Consider the following 20074-nt stretch of genomic DNA (forward strand, 5'->3'; position numbering starts at 1 on the left):
TGTCAAACACTTCAAATCATTCAGTTCTATATAAATATCAAACATAATGTGTGGTCCTGCTCTCGAACTTAAGATAACATACTTATCTACATTAAACGCAAATTTGCAGCCGATTATATTGGGAAATTCAGCGGATTCTCTCCTTTGTCTGACTCCCTGTACATTCCCTGGGCTTGATCAGAGTGCTGCGGCGTCTGGCAATAATAGACTTTTTGCGGATTCTTTCCCTAGCGTCCCGAATCTGCACTGCGCAGGGCTAATGTGAGCCATCAGCACTGATTGATTTGAATGCGTTTTGATTTCTTTCGGAGGCTGCACTGTAACCATTGATATTTCATCATTTATCTTTTCAATTTTTGCATCGACGTTTGCATGGAAAATGGACTCGATGAGTAAAGACCACAAGCAGCGTCGACAATTCCCTGTGATAAAAGATATAAAAAGTGCAAGCCACCGTTTTTACCCAACCGCATGTCAACAAATCAATGATACCATGATAAAGAGAGTTTGAATGCAGAACAGCTCAGCGCAGGTGCGGTAGTGGTTTATGGGCTTTCAAAATGAGTAAAGCATCTTCATATAGCCCTATTTTAGCACCATCTGGTTAAGTCTTGTGTTTGACCTTCGCTATAGGCCTTCATTAGACTTGACTTTCCTCGTGCTTGGTGTTTGATTTCTTATTGCAAAGTTCACATGAAGAACCTGGTTTCATCCTATCGCGGGCAAATTCTGTCCTCTAGTCCCTCTTTCCTGGTTTTCCCCTTGGTGTCTCCTCCCCCGTGATTGACAGACACAATGTGTACTTGTGAGAACGAGGACACGGCAGATCCAGGATCAGCCCACAGCCGTTCGCTGGAGATAACATCGGCCGCGTCACGTTCCCAATTAACACTGGGCGCTCCGCAGGCTTCTATCTGATCTTCCTATCTGCTCGCACGCCGAACGCACAGGGAGCGAGAGAGAAAGAGAGATATGCGGCTTTGAGGAATTTGGATTTGGTGGTTCCGACCAAATTCCATGTAGAAAAGTGCCAAAGCCATAATCTTTCCTCTTTAGATGAAGACAGATAATTTGAAATGTTTCCGATTCGGTTGCTGATATAATGGCAGGTAATTTGGAGTGCTGTTTCCGTCATCGAAGGCTATAGCGATATCATTACGATAACGTAACGATGACGAGCTATGAATCTCTTTGGCGACTTAAACATGACGGGACGTTAATGAGTTTACGTTGACAAGACGAAAATGTTCTTTTACCTATTGTGCGGTCTGTCTGTCTGTCAAAAGCTGAGTACAACCGGTCAACCTTCATCTACATTTCCAATACTTCTTCTCACTACTTATCCACCTATATTCATTTGTTGAAAAAAGCTAATTAATTCCTTCTTTTTTGCAAGAAATAGACTAAAATCAGACGTAAACTTGAGCTTTTGGAAATGCCTTGTAACACTTTCCTGGCAAAAAAAGTCCCGGAAGATTCGAAGTCTCTGTGCTGTTTCATTCCGTTTGAACACTGACCTCTTGTGGACAAACCTTTTATTGCGACTTCTCATAAACAAGACTGAAGCGCCAACACCATAGACTGTAAAAAAAATGGACGTCTTCTGCTCACTCCTCCCCGTTTACCGTAATGACCACGGCCGTGGGGGAAGTCATGGCGGATTTACAGACTCCCCCTCCCCAGCTCTGACGAAGCATGTTCCTAAAAAGGACATACGGGTGGGATTTTCACCTTAGACTCGGCCCTTGCGTGACGTGTAGCTCGCGCTGCTCCAATGCTAACAGTCCGACCCTCATTAAGTACAAGATTTCAAAAATTCATATTACGAAAACCAGCCTGGTTTCATATATTGCGATTAACCCAGTGTTATCTCAGGAGGAATATCTAGCCTAGTCTAGTGTTGAAAAAATTGAAACCAGGCATTAAAGTTGTTTTTAAGGTGTCTAAACTCCAATGCTTTCCAATGGGGGCCTAGTGGCGATATGGAGGCACTACAGCAATGGCGGAGCAATGGCGGCCCCCACGTTCGTGGTCAAAAAACAGGGCAGCCAGCGGCCATTGGCCAACACAATCTTTTGCAAGAGAAGTATCAACAGGCATGTGGCGATTTTATTATTTGCAGCCTGATATGGATGTCTGAATGATCAGATCAATCATAGGCCGATAAATCAGAGGTTCTTGGGAACGTGGGTCTGTGGTTCACAAGCTCCAGTGGGCGGGGCCGACTCAGCCGACAGTGGGGCAGTTGGTAGAGCGGAAGGTCGGGGGTTCATATCCCAGCTCCTGAAGGTGCCCGCTGGCGTTGTGTCCTTTTGCAAGACACTTCGCCCACCTTGCCTCCAGTGTCTGCTCACATTGGAGAGTGAATGGGCTTGTGGTTCCTTGCTGTAAAGCGCTTTGCGCTGATGAAGGTGGAAAAGCGCTGTAACCAGCTGTTACCGGAACAGGCTCCGGCGCAGTGCTACGAAGCAATTTCCGGAGCGCTAGGTTTTTTGCCCATCACTGCTAAAATGTGACTAAAACTAAAAGCTTTTTCATCCAAAAGACTAAATACTGAGAGGGTTGCCAAAGACAGCACTATGTTTCTGTCAAAGTTGGACTCAAACCACCATCCATCTGATTTGTGGGCGAACACTCTGCCACGAGTAGAAACTCTTGGACGTCTTGGACGACCCGACAAGCCGGGTTCGCAGGAAAGCTTGTCTCATCGGTCAGAGTCATGGCACCGGGAATTCTGATTAGTTGCCAAGATTGGTAATACAAAACATTACAAAAAGTTATTGCGTCCAGCCCTTTGGAACGAATACATTTTAAGCTCATAAAGAACAACCTTTGGCACTGCATTAGTTACTCTTGCCGCGAGGTTAGCAGTGATCAAGTGATAAATATCTCAGAACCAGTCACCTAAATGGGAGAAAATAAAAAGAGCCTTATAGAATATAATCAATTTAAACACTGCAGGTCACGACAGCCCTGAGTCACACTGTTGTTGGTGAATCTGGGTTGAATCCTTTCCCTCCATTTGTTTTTTTCCCCCATTCTAATCTTCTCCATTCTCCCTCTCCTCCTCCGTCACTCTCTCTTAATCTGCCTCTCACTCGGAGTTTGTGAGAGCAGCAGAAAGTAGGTCGCTGTTGATGGCTCAGCTCCCCGCTCCGAAAGAAGACCTCATTCATGTGCTCCCCTACAACCATCACTCAGACATCTCCTGCGCTGTTTAGACGGAACAACTCAACAGTTTAACGCCTAACCCTCCTGCCCAGGCTAGACCTGCAGCATATAGAGTGGGGAATGGTGTGTAACTAAATAAGCAAATGTTAAAGGGGACGCAACTCGGAAAATGTACGTTTTTTGTTTGTGTTTTCATGGAGCTTTTAACCATTGTCCCCTTGGCAAAAAACAAACCTGGAGTAGTATTTTTGCTTTGTTTACTGTGTGTATTTCCGCTGCAGAACGTACGCTGATTACGACTGAATAAGACTTCCCTGTGTAATTTTAAAGCCCTTAATCGCGTACTGTACTCTGTGTTTATCTGGGTCGGCATTGATTCATTGCCACACCATTGGCCTAAAATGAAAGCTTGTAGCGTACACTGTTTTGTTTCATGTCATTCCCATTGCTGCCTGCAGGTGGCTCTCCAGGCTAATTCGAGATAAAGACCAGCCATAGACTGAATTGTGATGGACGTTCAGAGCAGGCTAACTGAAGCCTGTTCATGCTAGCTATTAGCTGGTTTTTTGCAGCCAGAATAGGGAAAATATAGGATGATGTCAGTGTTTAGACAAACATGTGGAAGTAAGAAAGACAAGCCAGTGTTCAATAATGACTTAAAGAGGGGAAAAAAGTTTCAATGGAAAGGTCATTACAGCAAGGAACTTTCGGTCTCATTTCCCTTCGGCTTCAGGAAGAAGAAGACTATAATTAGTCCATTCTTAATTTACAGTCTATGAGACTAACACAGTTCTTAATCCTAAAGTGTTCTATTTTTTTCCATTTAGACATTATCTCAAGTTATAAATCATAAAATATCAAAGCTGAGGTATCCACAATAATGTTTATAAGTAACAATTATGCATGCATAAGGACTTTAAAGGTCCAATACTATATACGGCACAGTGGATGAGTGATTTTATGCTTTTGATTGTATCACAAAGTAATATCCCAACTCATATCTAGTCTGAAGTTTGTTGACTAGAGAGCTGCAGGCCAGTGTATCGCCACAATTGAAAGCTAAGACCAACAAAACTGATCTTCTTCCTCATATCCTCCCTGTTACGACCCGGCTCAGCTAGTTAAAAGGAAGTAACAAAAAAAAGTTAAGTGAACGTTCCAAAAAGTGACACAACATAACACGAGTGTCCCTGGACACACACAAGTTTAAAGAACAAAAGGTACACAGACACAAAATGGCATACTGGCCACAAAGACCAGCAGCCCTCAATGTTCTTGGGTGTGGCCTTTTATAGGCGTGGCTGCAGCAGGTGGTTGATTGGGGACCAGGTGTTCCGATACCGCACCAATCAGGACCAAGAACGAGCAGCCAACCAGAACCAAGCCTGAAACAAGCCCTCAAATCGCAGGCCAGAGCTCTCACAGCCAGGTTTTCATGGAGGGAAAGGACAGGTTTAGGCCACACAAACAAAAATATACAAAAAGGAGGGAGCCTGGAGGCCTGGGGCCGTAACACTCTCCTTTTTTTTTTCATTTCCTCCCCTGTTTTTTCTTGCTGTATTTGTGCCACATTTTTGTAACTTCTTTGTTTCTCTGTTGTGGCTTTTTTGTCAATTTTTGCCCCTTTCTTCCATAGCTTTTTTGAATCATTTTTTTGTTGCTCTTTTGTCCGTTTTTGCCACTTTTTCCATTTCTTAGTACATTTGGGGGTTTTTTCGTCTAGAGAAAATGTGCTCGGTCCAGGTGAGGGCTAAGTGGTTAAAGCGTCTCGCCTGGGGGGATTCCAGACACCTTCATCAAACTTGTTCTAACCATGTTTACACAAACACTACTACAGTATCTCCAATCGCCAAGCACCAGTCAAAATTCATCAGATTTCAAAACTTATACAACAAGAAACCCTAAGGCTGAGGTGTCCAAAGAAGTTAAAAATGTCCATTAACGAGTAATATTTGCGTGATGACTTGTACGGCCATTAAAAAAAAGCAGATCATTTCTATGGTTGCCAGCACAAACATCCTTAACAAAGTGCTTGGAAACAGTCTTCCCTCTTGAAGTTTGTTTCCACGTCGATACTGTTGTGTGAAACACAAATGTTCACATGCACCAAAACTTCCGGTATTTATTCATATAAGATGTGCCACATGTGCCATCATTTCCAGTTGTTGTATGTTTTTTTTCCTCACTACACCCAATTTCAAGCTTCCCCCTCCTTGTTCTGTTTTCGCCTCGCCCCTGCAGCCTCCGATCTATCAAATCCATACCGGTCCCCTTCTCCAGCCTGGTCCTTTGTCACTGCTCCTCCCTGCTTCGACGGCCATCGCTCTTCCACGCCATTTCTCTGCCAAAAGAAAAAGGGGGGCTGGGCCTTACTATCTATCTATAGAACCCCAGTTGACGTTTTTTTGTTGTTTTTTCTCGCTTTTATATTGTGTTATTGTTGCTTTGATTTACATGTTTTTTTGCGCCAACTGTTTCCTCATAAAAAGCGAAAATGAAACTGAACTGATCTGGTTTGCTGTCAGTGTCTATACATTGATAAATTTACTAGGAAAAATAGCAATCTTACATTTTTCCTTAGGTTACAGAACAAGCTTTAAAAGGCATATGTGCTTTTGATCGGTGAAAATCGTGTGTATGTGTTGAAGGTGAGACTATTTCTGTGCACGTCCACATGTTGGCGGAGATAGTCGTCATATATATGCTGACGTATGTGCTGCGCTGCCAGTTATTTTTACGCCCGGGTTTAAAATGTGCTTGGGGATGCAGAAGTGCTGGAAACGTGCATCCCGTCTTTCTGCAAGCTCTCTGTCCCACTGCACTATTTCTACCATGAACTCTATACAGTATACATGTCTTGGACAGCGTTCAAAAGTCATCCTTTCATTTAGAAGAGAGAACCTAAAAGAGGCCAATGTTTCACAAACTGTTGTATGCGGTTCTACTGTTTCACGTTTTCACTTAAGGCTTTATAAATGCACACTACATTACATGGGACGAACAAAACCAAATCACATTTCTTCATTATTCTTCAAAATGAAAGTGTATATATAGGCACTTTTAGCAAGCCCCATAAACTTCTCTACAAAACAATATCATTGAAAAAAGTATATGAATGGTTTTACATCAGTATCTATGTCTCAAGTCATAGTTATTTGTTATTTTATATATGATATTAAGCTTTTGAATAGAGCAAAGTGATTATCATTGGGGGCCCCCGTGGGCTTTTGCAAATCAATAAGGGAGTCAGTTTCCAGACTTTGGGAAAGGCTTGATTAGAGTATTAGGCTGGAATTCCATTAGGTCCATAAATATGACAACAAAACTTAAAGGTTGAGTGTGTTTTTTGTTTTTTTAAACAATTATCCAATCAGAAAGCACTCTCGCAGCACAAGTCCCAGCACAATCCGCAGGCCAAGTCCCATTCAGTGCTTGTGTAGCCTCCTGTATAGTTTAAGCTCAGTTACTGAGGGACTGACTCTTGGCTTTCAAATGATGAATGGAATGTTGAGATATAGTCAAACTTGTGCTTTCGTCCTCATATAATCCATTAAGAGCACGTCCTACAAACAACACCTTAAAAATACACAATACAAAATCATATGCGTATGTAGTGACCATCCTTCTCTTTCCCTGTTTCAGATACATCCACACGCTGTACCTGGGCGCACAGAGCCGATGGCACAGTAACAGCAGCAGGCCGCGGCGGCACCTCCACTGGAGGTTGATGTTCGAGAGCGCCGACATCACCATGCTCCGCCTCCTGGAGGCCTTCCTCAAGTCAGCCCCCCAACTGGTCCTGCAGCTCAGCATCATGATCCACGGCAACGGCGTCCTGCCACTGCAAGGTACAACAGAACTAACAATCAGACTTTAAACTTGTGGAAATGGATTCAATGGAAAGGAAAATCGACATAAAGCCACTTAAAGCAACACTGTGGAACATTCCAGGTTATATGTTACAGAAACAAACTTGTTGTAAATTGACCAACACCAAACAAACTACCAATGATCAGCTAGACACCTATAACGCCAAGAGGAGTTATTAAATTAAACATTTGGAAATAGTTGCGCATATTAAAAGCTCATTTTTAACAACCTGTAGCCAAAGTAAAGCGTAAAACGTAAAAGTAAAGCGTAAAAGTAAAACGTATTTTTCACCAGTAAAAACGATCTACAAGGAAAAAAAGCTTGTATTTATTCCGTTGGCTGAAATGTTATGCAGCATGGCTTCCAGATTTATCCTGTTTTCAAAACAGCAACTGGGAAGAGAAAGGAAGAATGGACAAACTCGATTCTACTGTAGCTCCAAACATCACAATTCTTCACTGGCAGGAACTTCTATATGAACAAATTACAACTTTCAGCAAGGTTTTATTACAACAATAACAAAAAGAAAGGAAGTAATCCATGGCCCTTTCGCTTTATCATAATAGTCCTTTAATTTACAAAGGGGACATAGATAACTTTCTTTAACGTTTATTAATTCAACTTTTATTAAAGAGCGCTAACTCACTGTTCTGAACACAAAAGCATGTTTCCATTCATTGACAAAAAGACTCCTAAAAACTTTAAAATCCTATTTCTAACCATTGTCTCACATTGTCCCATTGCAGGTCTGTCGGCCTCGGCCTCCCTGGTTTCTCTGGCCTGGATGATTGCGTCTTATCAGAAGGTGCTCAGGGATTCGCGGGATGATAAGCTGCCCATGTCGTACAAAGCGGTGATCGCTCAGATGCTGTGGCACTTCTTCACAATTGGCGCCCGGACTGTTGCCTTTGCGCTCTTCGCCTCCGTCTTCCAGCTCTACTTTGGCATTTTCATCGTTAGCCACTGGTAAGAAATACATATATGCAAAAACATTAGTTGGTGTGGATTAAAGGAGAGGGAATTGTTTAAATATGTTTGTAAATAGAAGAGGTGAGATAGGACAGCCTTGCCCTGTGTCCCTTTGAGGTGAGACACTGCAGGTGAAAGGGAATTTTTTTTTTTTTTCATTTACAGATATCAGTTTGAAACTTTTGCTGTATATTACTGGCATAAACGTGAGAAAAAAACATATTGCAAATGTTCTGTCATGTTATGTTTTCATGTAAAAACAATGTGTTTTATGCCTAAAAATGCCCAAAATGTCCCATCTTTTCGGCAACGAAATCTGAATAACAGATTAAGCTACATTCAAATTTATGGTTTTATTTCATTGATAAATAAGTTACCAAGACTTTCTCAGAGGGGATTTTGGATATCTTGTTTGACATCAATTCATCAGGCTAAGAATTAGATATTAAAAAATCCCTCTGAAGAACTCTTCAAAATATTTTTCAGTCCAATGCTGGAACATTTTAAGTCTTTTGGTGCTGCTGACGTCGGGATACTGTCGCCACAATGAGAGGAAAATGCATTTTGAGAAATCTATTGGGAAACGTTGAATCAGTGCAATATTTAAACAATTTATTGTGAAGATTAGGTATATTTTTTGTTTCCAGGTGAAAGTTTGTATGTTCAGAGACCAATTTGGCCCAAAACCTGAAAAAAAAATTAGTTTTGCCTGTAGTGTCTCCCCGCAAAGAGTATAATTTGGTATTGCTGGTATTTTTGTCAAATAAAGTTGTTTTACATAATATAAACACAGGCACACAAATCACCAAATTCATAACAGAATGCAACAGAAATGGCATCCAGTATAAAACCTGCCATATCTTCATATGATTTGTTAAAATCTGTAACTTTGAATAACTTCAATTCTATAAAATATAACAAATTATTATTACTTTTCTCCTTCATTCTGCAGGGATATTTCACAAGCCTATAGCAGGAGTCACCAACCTTTTCCAAGCCTAGGGCTACTTGAAGAGCATTACATTGATTGAGGGAAACTTGTTACAAAAAATATCCCAAAGACTTAATCATAGATACGGAAGTACATGTAAAAGTAATACTATTTTATCTAGTTAATGAAAAGTCCTTCAGTATTATATGTTGCTTTTACTTAGCATAACATATAGAATTGTAACCTGGATGCCATACTCAAAAGATAAAGAAATATAGGACAATTGTGAATTGTAACAGCATAATGGACATATTGCATTATGAACGGTGTTAAAGAATATCAGAATATGCAAGTTGTCAAAGTGTTATGATTTTACAAAAGTGGAAGTCTTAGGCCTTCATTACTTCCAATCTCCAATCTCTATTTAGAATAGAGCAAAAGATATAGGGAATGTAAGACATACACAGCCAACAGTTCTACTTAGATAAGCATCTCATTATTTTTGTCATGCAGTGAACGTATTACTCATTAGTATTAGCGAGCATCTGTTCATTGTTTAAAGACTATTTTCTAGTCCACTAGGCAGTATCCTTTCTTCTGACAATTTAATAGTCGTGTAAGCACAAGTTTATTTAACCTTTGCAAATGAAATAAACAAATCCACCGTGTAAAGCAGTCGTTTATTACCGCCCGCAGAATAATAATGTTTGCAAACACTGGTAATATTCCAATGGTCTGCTATTTTTAGCCGCGTCTCAGCAGAGAGGAGCTGTGAGAGTGAGGAGCTGTGAGAGCGAGGAGCTGTGACGCGGCGCTGTGGTGCCTCAAACTAAAACCTGCTCCGAACCTCACGAATCAAGGGAGTAACTGTGAAAATGTTGCTGAAGGATAACAGGAGTCAAAGGTGTACAATTTCTTTAAAGGGCCTAAATTATATGATTTCAACGTTTGAGATTTTTGCCCAAGCTAAAATAAAAATCCACCCGCCCAGTTCGCGCTCAGGGGCTTTAAAGGGAAGGAGTTGATTTACAGCTCATGTCGGACCTGAAGCCAAGCAAACATTTTAATAAGTTGTTTTGCATCAATTTACCGTAATCGGACAACAACAAAATGTAAGTTGGTCTTTGAGATAGCTGTCAAATGCATAAAAAAGCATACATGAGACATAAGAACATTTCATAAGTAATTTAAATTGTGTTACTATCATTTCCTTGGACCTGAGGAAGACTGAGTTTACATGCCATGAATATTCAGGTTAAGGTCAATATTCTGGTTTCTGAAACATTTGGAATAACCTGTTTACATGCCTGAGCAGACAGAGTTACTCCTGTATACATGGTCATTGTAATCAATTGGGATATCCAAACTGCGACGCACGGGCACGGAGAATATGCAAATAATGTGATAATGTTCCAACAACAAAAAAATACTTCACTCATGTCTTTCACCACGCTAATAAAGTAGTCGGTTTCCTCCTCGCTCCAAAAGAGTGGTGCTGTGCTGCGTCTGGGTTTCGCCACGTTTAGCTCTGCTTCTTGTGTATTTCCGGGTGGGCTGCGCACCAGACAGTGCATACAAGTACTTCCTGTACTCAAAATACCAAGACTTAGAAAAGGAATCATGTTTAGGGTTTTAACAACTGGAATATGAGCATATCCGGATTTTTTGCCTATATTTACATGGCCGTATTGCTAATGTTCCAGCTATGAAAGGGTTATTGACTGCATGTAAACATACAGTAGTCATTGTCTCTGAGCTGGCCTGGTGCCGCTTTGGGATCCCCCCCAGAAGAGCTGGCGGAAATGGGCGTGGACTCAGTTCCAAATACGAACGTTTCAGTCGTCCCGCATACTTTGTTTTGTCGGCCTCTTCTTCTCTCAAAATGACTGCCCACAATCAAGAACACATCGTACAGAGAGATCCATAAAGCTCCTCTTTGTCTAAACACTTTCACCAAACTTGTTGTATTCCTGTCCATGGTCAAACTTTCTTATTTGTGCAGATTTGTATGTTTGACAGAAGCTAACGTTTTCGAAGTCTAATTTGTGTTTTTCTGCACTGCTGTACTGGCTACAAGAATACCAGGGAGAAGGAATGGCATAACTACATTAATATTTTGTATACCTCGAGACATGTTTCAGACACAAAATATTCAAAGTTATAGTGCAAAATTACCAAGGCTGGTTGTAAAAACTTTAGGTTGTGCAGAATTATTTTTCAAATGTCTTTGTAGGTAAATAGTAGGTATTTCATTAAGAAGTTGTATAATTAAAGGAAAGGATAAAAGAATAAAATACCCTGTTTGAGATAAAATCATAATGGGGTTGGCATCACCCGAATAAGGTAACTCCTAGTCAGACATCCATCCATCCATCCATCCATCCATTTTCTTCCACTTGTCCATTGCCAGGTCGTGGGGGCAGCCGTTGGAGCTGCCCAAATCACATTGCACCAGCCCAGCTCCAGGATCATTCGGGTGCTCAAACCCCTCCACCATGTTAAGGTGGCAGTTCCAGGAGGGGCCTAGTCAGACAAGACTCGAAATTTCCTGTGTCTTGGTGGGTTTCCACTGAGCACTCTCTTACTTACTCACTTACCACTATCAGCCTAAAAACAGGCACAGTCAGCTAATCTTCCACCTACGTACCCCCGTACCTTGAACACCTTGCTCAAGATTTAGAATGGGTCAAACGCAGAGGACAATAACATCTACCTCATTTGTCTTGCAGGTGTGTCATGACTTTCTGGATCATCCAAGGCGAGACCGACTTCTGCATGTCCAAATGGGAGGAGATCATCTACAACATGGTGGTGGGCATCATCTATATTTTCTGCTGGTTCAACGTCAAGGAGGGCCCCAGCCGATTCCGCATGACCGTCTACTACTCTGTCACGCTGGCCGAAAATGTGGCTCTCACCGCCGCCTGGTACACCTACCGCGGGCCGCACACCTCCGACTCATCCGCCTTGGTGGTGGTCTGCCTTGTGGCCTGCAGTTTCGCCCTGGGCACCTTCTTCATGCTGCTGTACTACTGCTGGCTCCACCCGGACGGCCCTGTGATTGGCTCGCAGTGGGGCGGCTGCGTGGACGAGGGCGTGGTGGGCGCCGGAGGGGTGGCGGGGGTCATCGACGCTTGCCTGACGCCTTCGCAAGGCTCCCAAACGGACATGGTCATCACGAGTCCACCGAGGACTCTACCCAGGACTAAGGGGGACAGCGGGGACCCCACGCCGGGCGATAGGGAGCGGGACAGTTGCTTGCCCGTGTTCCAGGTGCGCCCCTCTCCCGCCTCCTCCCCAGCATTGCTGCACAGGACATCCTCGTCATCGCGACAGGAGGGCCCCGTCATCCGAATTGACCTGCCCAGGAAGAGATACCCGGCCTGGGACGCGCACTTCATCGACAGGCGCCTGCGGAAAACCATCCTGCTCCTGGAGACGACGTCAGCAGTCAGCCCGCGGATACAGTACAGGAGTAGCCTGATGGGCAGCAAAGAGGTTTTAGAATACGAAACCACTGTTTAAGGCCAAAAAGTGGTTTGCAAAGTGAAAATCCAGAGATCTATAACCCTGCAGTGTTATCCAGGGACTCCGCTCCACAAGAAGAGGAGAAAAGGGATATTTGGGAGGGATGTTTTTCTTACAAGAATGAGGTTGTTTGATTGTAAAATGTGAAGTGCAATCGTAGACCGGGGCTCTTGAGGTCCTCCTGTCTTGAGGAGTTTGCAGAATGGACCCGTCCTGGGAAGCAAAGTTAACTGGAAGAAGCCTGTGTCATTGGATTCAATTCAAGTTTATTTCTATAGCACATTTAAAAGCAACTTCAGTTGACCAAAGTGCTTCAAATCAACAACATGTCTGTGCAATCTCTGATACAAATAATTATGGATAAAGGTAACAAACCAAGATATACTCCTTTAGCAAGCACTGAAAGCCAGGGAGAAGAGGTGTGTTTCCAGTCTACACTTAAACTCGTCGTAAACCATCGTAGAGACCGAGAGGACCCGACAGAGAAAGGGAGGCTGTTCCACACTCTGGGTGCTACCACAAAGAGGGCTCGATCATCTCTGGTTTATACCTGGCTTTAGAGACAGATACCAGGAGCTGGTCAGCTGACCTGTAGAGAGTCTAAGATGTTGTAGTAAGAAATGTAAATGAAGAACAACACCTGGTTTGAAGAAGATTTACAGCCCAGTGAATGAATTCCAGCCACGGATCCCAACAAATAGAGAATGCAATGAATGCATTTCAAATTCATTATAACGTGTTGGCATTCCTTGGAAAAACGGTCTACCTTGAAAATAGGTTTATTTGGTTGGAAAGTATCCATTGTATAGTGCATTCGAGCGTTTCCTCTCGAAGATAATCTGTTTGGGGATTAGGCACAAGGCCTTACGGGAGGAGGCCATTATTAGTCACAGAGCTGACGACAAAGACAGACAAACCTGGTTGCTATCGAATAAACATGATCGCCTTTTACCAACACGCCAGTGAGGACGTTAAGTGCCAGGACAGAGAAATGTGAAGATGTAGTTGATATAATATGTGGCATATGGATATAGATTTTTGTGGATTATAGTACATCATAATTCCTATGTGTGTCTACTGGCATGTTAGTAGAGGAATTTGCACACAAGGTTAGTGACAAAAAACATGAGGTACAATGGTGTACATGCACGTACACAAATAATCATAAGCTACTTTTGTGTTACTATTCCTTGTGGATATGGTTATTTGAAATGCTGCTATAATGATGCACAAAAGGAAGGCCTATGTATTGGTAAACAAAACAAAATACATTCGGCTATCAGCCCTTTCTTGCCAAGATCCTGAAGCGTGCATGTGCCATAAACAGTTATGAATTGATGATGAAGATTAGCCTTTTTGTTTAAAAGAAAAAAGTCCTTCTGTTTACATACAAATCATAGGATGCCAATGTTGCAGTATAGCGGGAATGCATTCAAAGAGAAGATAAGAACGCCTTTGATTTTGAATGAAGTGAACACAATTCCAAGTTCAACCTCCCGGCGACACGCTTATAGGGGCCACGAGCCGCCTGTTGACAAACCGAAATCCACTTGTCACAACACCGTCATGAAGCTGGAAACGCCTCGACCTCAGGTTCATTTCTGACATGACAATTACAGATGAATAAGTCTTGTATCAACATATAAATAAGTCAATGGCAAACTATACTGTTGTGGACTGCACTACTGAACATTGTGATTCCCGTTTCCGTTCAGTTCACAATTATTTTCGTGAACCTGAAGAAATCTTCAACACAAGCCGTGGGATGTAAAAAATAAGAAGAAAAAAAAAAAACTCCAAATGCTGGCCGTGACTGGCTCCCTCTACTGGACTTTTTGTTTTGTTTTATTTTGCATAAGACAGTGTTGCTGGTTAACGGCAGAAAAAGTATTATTGTGAAGATGCCAAATGCCTCTATGTAAATTTGGCAACGACTTAAGTTCTTGTACAGCATTACGAATGAGCACAACACATGCTCCAAAGAAATCCCAGATGTTTTGAGTAGCATCGAGTAGTGCCAAGCAAAAACAACAACAAAAAACGACAAAAAAAACCCAACTGAAGAAAATCAAGAAACTTAAAGCACTTAAGTGTGTTCCACTCGTACTAAATTGGGACAAATGAAAAGCTCCAATCGAACTTCTGGCCTGAAAAAGCTGTCAGAGCTGGATTCTTGTCCCTACTGTAAAAGGACATTGTCTCGACAGTGGACGTGCAGAAGTTGGGACAGCTGTATGGCATGGAAGTGGTGCTGAAAATATGAATATATCAATCACAATTATGTCTGGTTGATTACAGGTTAATGTACAGAAAATGCATTTGTCAAAATGCCCGATCGCAGAGCACAGTCGCTCTCTCTCTGATCGGGCAGTTAAAGGGGCAGTTTGGTTTTCAGACTGGGTGTCCGTGTGGCATTTTAGTGTGTTAGAAATGTGTGTGTAAGTAACAATTCAAAAATGTGCGCACTCCCTCTTTGTTTGTTACCAATAATATCAGGTCGGGCCGTTAATCACTTGTTGCAATATGAGTTCAGTACTTACAGCTGTAGTGAAAGAAGTAAAAAAAAAAAAGCAACAATACCAAAAAACCTGCAGTTATCTAGTTCAGTCCAGTTTGCTTTTGTCTATTCTACCACATGTAAATAACATATAACATCAAAATTGCATATTGTATAGCTACAGACAGAAACTTTGGGAATGGCTATAGGCTAAATGCTTACGTTCGAGATGGAAAACAAAGAGGAAAAATAGCTACTCTTTCACCTATTTACCCTACAGTACTTTTACAAATGATGAATTATGGATGTATTGTCTACTAAATAAAGAGACAGAGACAAGGAGAAGGACAAAGTGGTTCAACATCCCAAATTTGAACATGTAAGAGAGAGTGCTAACCATAATACGCTAGGTTTATGCTACATGCTAACCGCTAACTTTGTGCCGTTTATTTCTTTTCACTTGCAGTCGGTGTAAGACTAGTAAAGACACTAGCTAGAGAAGTGGTTCCCAAAGTGGGGATTCGGGACCTCCAAGGGGATCGCGAGGCACTGAGCTAGAGTTCACAGGATGGTTTCCAAGAAAAAAATTAAAAATAATGAAATTGTTATCAATCAGTCAATCTTTATTTCAGACTCACAAGGGCCCATAAAAACATGTAAAATACGACAGACAAACGTACGGAGAATATCACTCTTATAGTCTATATAAGCATTTTCTCCAGTACCTCCATAGCACTGAGTTGTACCAGATACTGCTCTGGTCAGTCCGTATAAGAACAATTATAATTTCATTATGTGAGTTCATGAGCCTTATCATAAATGTATAAACAACATTTCTTATTACAGCATTTTATGTGGTCACATTATTCTGCACAAACAGCAGACTGGCACTTGCCCAGTGAGGGACTTTCAATGGAGTCCTGAGAGCATCGTTGTATGCTACTTGTAGCTAATGGAATTTAGCTTTTGTGTAGCAGCACCAAAGGTGGGCAGTGTAGAGTGGTGTGCAGTATTAATGTATATTAATTGAAAACAGTATTATAAGAGTAAATTACATCCAATACCAATAAAAACTTTTGAAATAAGTACAAACACAACTTATATTTTACTAGAGGGTTCCCCAGTTGCTTGCATTGATATTGTGGGGGTCACGGCCTGAAAAGTTGGGGCACTGAGCTAGACGTTGGTTTAACTTTGGTCGTTACAAGACAGTCAAGTTTCACAAAGCGCTAAACTCTGTATTGTTCATTCACTCGATACTTTGTAGAGGTAAGCTACTGGTGTGGCCACAACTGCAGCCATAGCTGCCCTCGGGTAGACTGACAGAAGCGAGGCTGCTAATCTGAGCCACCGGCTCCTCCAACCACCACCAACCACACACTACATTCAAACAAGCAAGGTCCAAGGACAACAGTGGCCTGCACTTGCAGTAGCCGTTATAGGGCAACCCGCTCTACCATCTGAGCCTATGTCGCACTCTGTTGTGTCATCCCCATATTTGTGCCTGTAGAAGAGGCCAAACTTTTCCACTTTCTCCATGTCCTAATAATTGGTCATATTGTTATTTGGGAGACCAGGGAACCTATGGCCGTGAATCTACCTGGAAAAATGTCTTCTGAACTGAAAAAAAGGTACTATTGTGATCCGATGTTAATGTAGTCCGAAACAGAACTCTGTGTCTTCACTAGTCTTATTCTGACAAGAGCAAGAAGAAGCTTCTGAAGATAGAAGCAAAAGGTCTTCAACTATATCAACCCAGTCAAGCCGACAATGCATGAAAATCTGCTGATAGTTGAATTTCTGACACTGAATTTGATGTATTAATGAAAAACTGCAGGTTTTAGTGAAATGAAGTCAAATATCAAATACAGTATTCAAAACTTGAAAGCAGATTTTAAATGTTTAAACATTTATAAATAGTGATTACACAGTTTTACAGTGGGGGGTCCCAAGTTGTTGGTCAGGTGATTTTAGGGGTCACGGCCTGAAAGGTTTGGGAACTCCTGGTCGAGAGAAGATTCTCTGGTGCTGCACGACTACTTCAGCGACACTGAAGGATGGGTCAAAACACAAAAACAATTATCTTTTCTCAGTCTAATATCCAAAAATGTCACAGAGGCCACACTCTGATAGACACCAAACTGTCCCTTTAAGCCGTCTTTTGTTGTAGAGGTAAAAATAGTGGTGCGCTGATTATATATCGACTTGAATAAAAAAACATGTTAGTGAGTTCCCGAACTCAACTCATCTTTCATTAATTGATGCAAGTATTTCTGTTAATTTATTTTTGTATTTGTTTTATATCTCTTTCTGATATTGTTTACACACTCGGTGGCCATGTCTTTGGTATGACTCTTATATTAAGATGTAAAAATGACAAATAGATTTTTTTTACTCATTCTATATAAATATATAGACGTGTATATACCAGAGTGGCGCTATATAGAAAGTGTATGTATGAGTATGTGTGCCTTGGTTTGTATGTATGTTCTTGTAAGTGCAGTATGTAAGTCTTTTTGATAATGCTGCTTAAAATCGTCTGAGTGAAACAGACAGAAAAATAAACCAGTGGTGAAAATATTCAAATGTTGAAAATTAAAGAAAATAATGAAAAAAAAAAAAAAGATCTCAACAAGCTGTACTGTAGATGGGAACAAACGTAGTAAACATGGCTCCTGTGCCACCAAAAACAAAGTGTGTCTCTTTATTGTGTCCGAAGTAATGAAGTAAATTTACTCAAGTAGGAGTTTTTTGTTATTTTTGTTGACAGCTTTTACTCGACTGTGTTTGAAAGATATCGTTTCTACTCCACTACATTTCTGTAAAGTTTCCAAAGTAGAATGTAGGCTACAACAGCATGCAACTGGCAGAATAGTTTGTCCTAATAACTGATGATGTACACTCCAGACCTGTAGGTGGCGGTGTACATATGTGCCGTCAATGCCACTGGCTGACAAAGAAGACGTTTTTTCCCCGTTGTGTTGATTTCAGTTGCAATTTTCAAGTTTTTGAAGTTTTTGAAGACTTTTGTTTTTCACAATGCTCAATTATGAAGAACACTCACAATTGCAACAGAAAAGCAGACCATGTGCGCTGTTGTTTGTATAAACAGGGCACATTTTCTACCAACACAAACCAGGAAGTTCATTTCATTTTATTTATTAGGCAGGAAAGATTAAAAAGCAAAATCAGGCCTGGCTCAGTAACTGATTTTCAGCAGAACACACACACAGACACACACACACACATACAAAAACATACTGTCACACACAAAAGTCGGAACAGACTGGTGTTCGTCGCTGGTGGTCACAACGATGACTGTATGGTTCTTATGGTGAGGGGGATCCTGTTCCGGGCCCTGGTGAGCTCACAGAAAAATTATTTTTGTCCATAGTTGTTCCTTTAGTGAGGGGAGTTAGCACAGTGTGAGCATTAGCATTTGTTCACATCACAACTCAGTTTTGCTATAAACTCCAGTTGAGACGAGCTGCTGATAAATAAGGTGAACAATTGTGATGTGCGGAAGAGTCTTTGAGAGCGGCAACAGTTAAAAAATGCTTGCCTCTATCTTTGTCACTTCCTGTCAGTATCCAAGGAAGTGGAACTACAAATGTCACAAAAAATGTTCAAACTAAAGAAAGCTGAGTTACAATCTTTAGCAAAATTTAGCAACAATTGTGTCTAATGTGTCATATTCCCTTTAAGCCAGGGGTGTCCAAAGTGCGGCCCGCGGGCCAAATGTGGCCCTCAGACCAATTTTTGGTGGCCCTCGGGCTGCTTGCTGAATCGGTTCACATCATCAGAGATGGTCCTTTTTATTTAATATGTAATAATTCTACACAATTCTAACCTAACAACTAGCATTTTATTGTGAGACAGAGCTGGCATTAAGGTTTTAAGCATAAATAAAGGCATGAGGCACAATTTAAACCTCTGCTACTCGAAGGTTTCGTGGAACTAACCACCGACCCATGGCCCTTTACCCCGTGTACGCTCCAATATGTAGCCCCCCATGAAAAAAGTTTGGACACCCCTGCTTTAAGCCCTGATAAGTATGTTTTTCAACAGACTGTTTCTATGTTAGGGGTTTACTGTACAGTAAAATGTAGAGCAACAAGGCCCCACGTCCGAGTTCCAGATCAGATGGGGTTTTTATGTATGGAGCTTGTATGATGTCCCTGTGTTGGATTCCTCTACATATTCCAGTTTCCCCAATACCGCTAAATCCCTGCTCAGTAGGATAGTCTCAGTAGGTAATCCTGGTCTTAGCTAGAAATTCTGACAATGGGTCCTCGGAAAACCTTATATCTTTGCATTCTCAAATTTCACGTTATTCTTTTAAAGTGTCACTGTCACTGTTTGGGCTGCACATTTTTTGGCAGCAGTCGACGACATGACAGTCTGAAAGTCTGAACCGGGAATCGAACCCAGCGCCCCGTTCGTGTGACGCATGTATTTTAACTGCTGCAACACCGTGTGGCCGAACAAAAGTGCCCGAGCCCACATCTGCACTCCCTGAACTCAATTAAGATACCACAGACTCCCGTTACTGTTGCCATGGTGAAATACATCTTGTCACTTCTACAAAGCTCCAAAATTAGCCACATAGCAACGACATTTGAAATACCAGTCTGGGTTTCTCTCTCTCTGTCTTTCTCAAACTTCTATTCAAGACAGTCCATTAAAAGAGAGACAGTCTGAGCTTTGTTTGAAATGTTTGAAACAGGGAGATGACTACAGCAAGGACATGTGTTATCGTTAGTTTTACCCTGTTATGATGTTGTTCAAAAGCATACTCTGAGTTGTATTTCACAGTTTTGAGTAATCCAGTTCACCTTGGTTCTTCTTACAGGTTTATATTGCGGCAAAAGAAAAAACACAAAACTGTCCTCCACATTTTTAAAGCTCATAATCCAACATTGATAGATAGATAATGGGCCAGTTCTGTGCCCACCGCGGTGCCGTGAAGTTGCAAACCATGCTGTTTGGTGAAACTGGAAGTCATGCCCACTTCTACCTGCGGAGGGAGCTCTAGGCAAACCCCTGATCTATTTGATCCATACATAAACATTATTTCAAAATTTGACATGCCCTGACGAAGACCTGTG

At 41.6% G+C, this 20074-nt stretch overlaps 1 protein-coding gene across 2 annotated transcripts in view; it reads left to right on the forward strand.

Moving 5' to 3' along the window:
* xkr7b (XK, Kell blood group complex subunit-related family, member 7b) overlaps positions 1–20074 on the forward strand; it is a 110186-nt gene that overhangs the window by 62846 nt on the left and 27266 nt on the right. Inside the window, exons 2-4 of one of the 2 annotated variants that reach the window (XR_013792952.1) lie at positions 6814–7019; positions 7788–8007; positions 11671–14888. Coding sequence is in view for 1 of the 2 variants with exons in the window: in XM_079558030.1 (XP_079414156.1) it covers positions 6814–7019; positions 7788–8007; positions 11671–12466 (1222 nt within the window). In the remaining variant the exon portion in view is untranslated. Of the gene's footprint in view, positions 1–6813; positions 7020–7787; positions 8008–11670; positions 15057–20074 lie in introns of those variants that run through there. The other variant, XM_079558030.1, reaches the window with a different exon arrangement.

Source organism: Gobius niger (assembly GCF_951799975.1).
Source record: "Gobius niger genome assembly, chromosome: 6".
Taxonomy (NCBI): domain Eukaryota; kingdom Metazoa; phylum Chordata; class Actinopteri; order Gobiiformes; family Gobiidae; genus Gobius; species Gobius niger.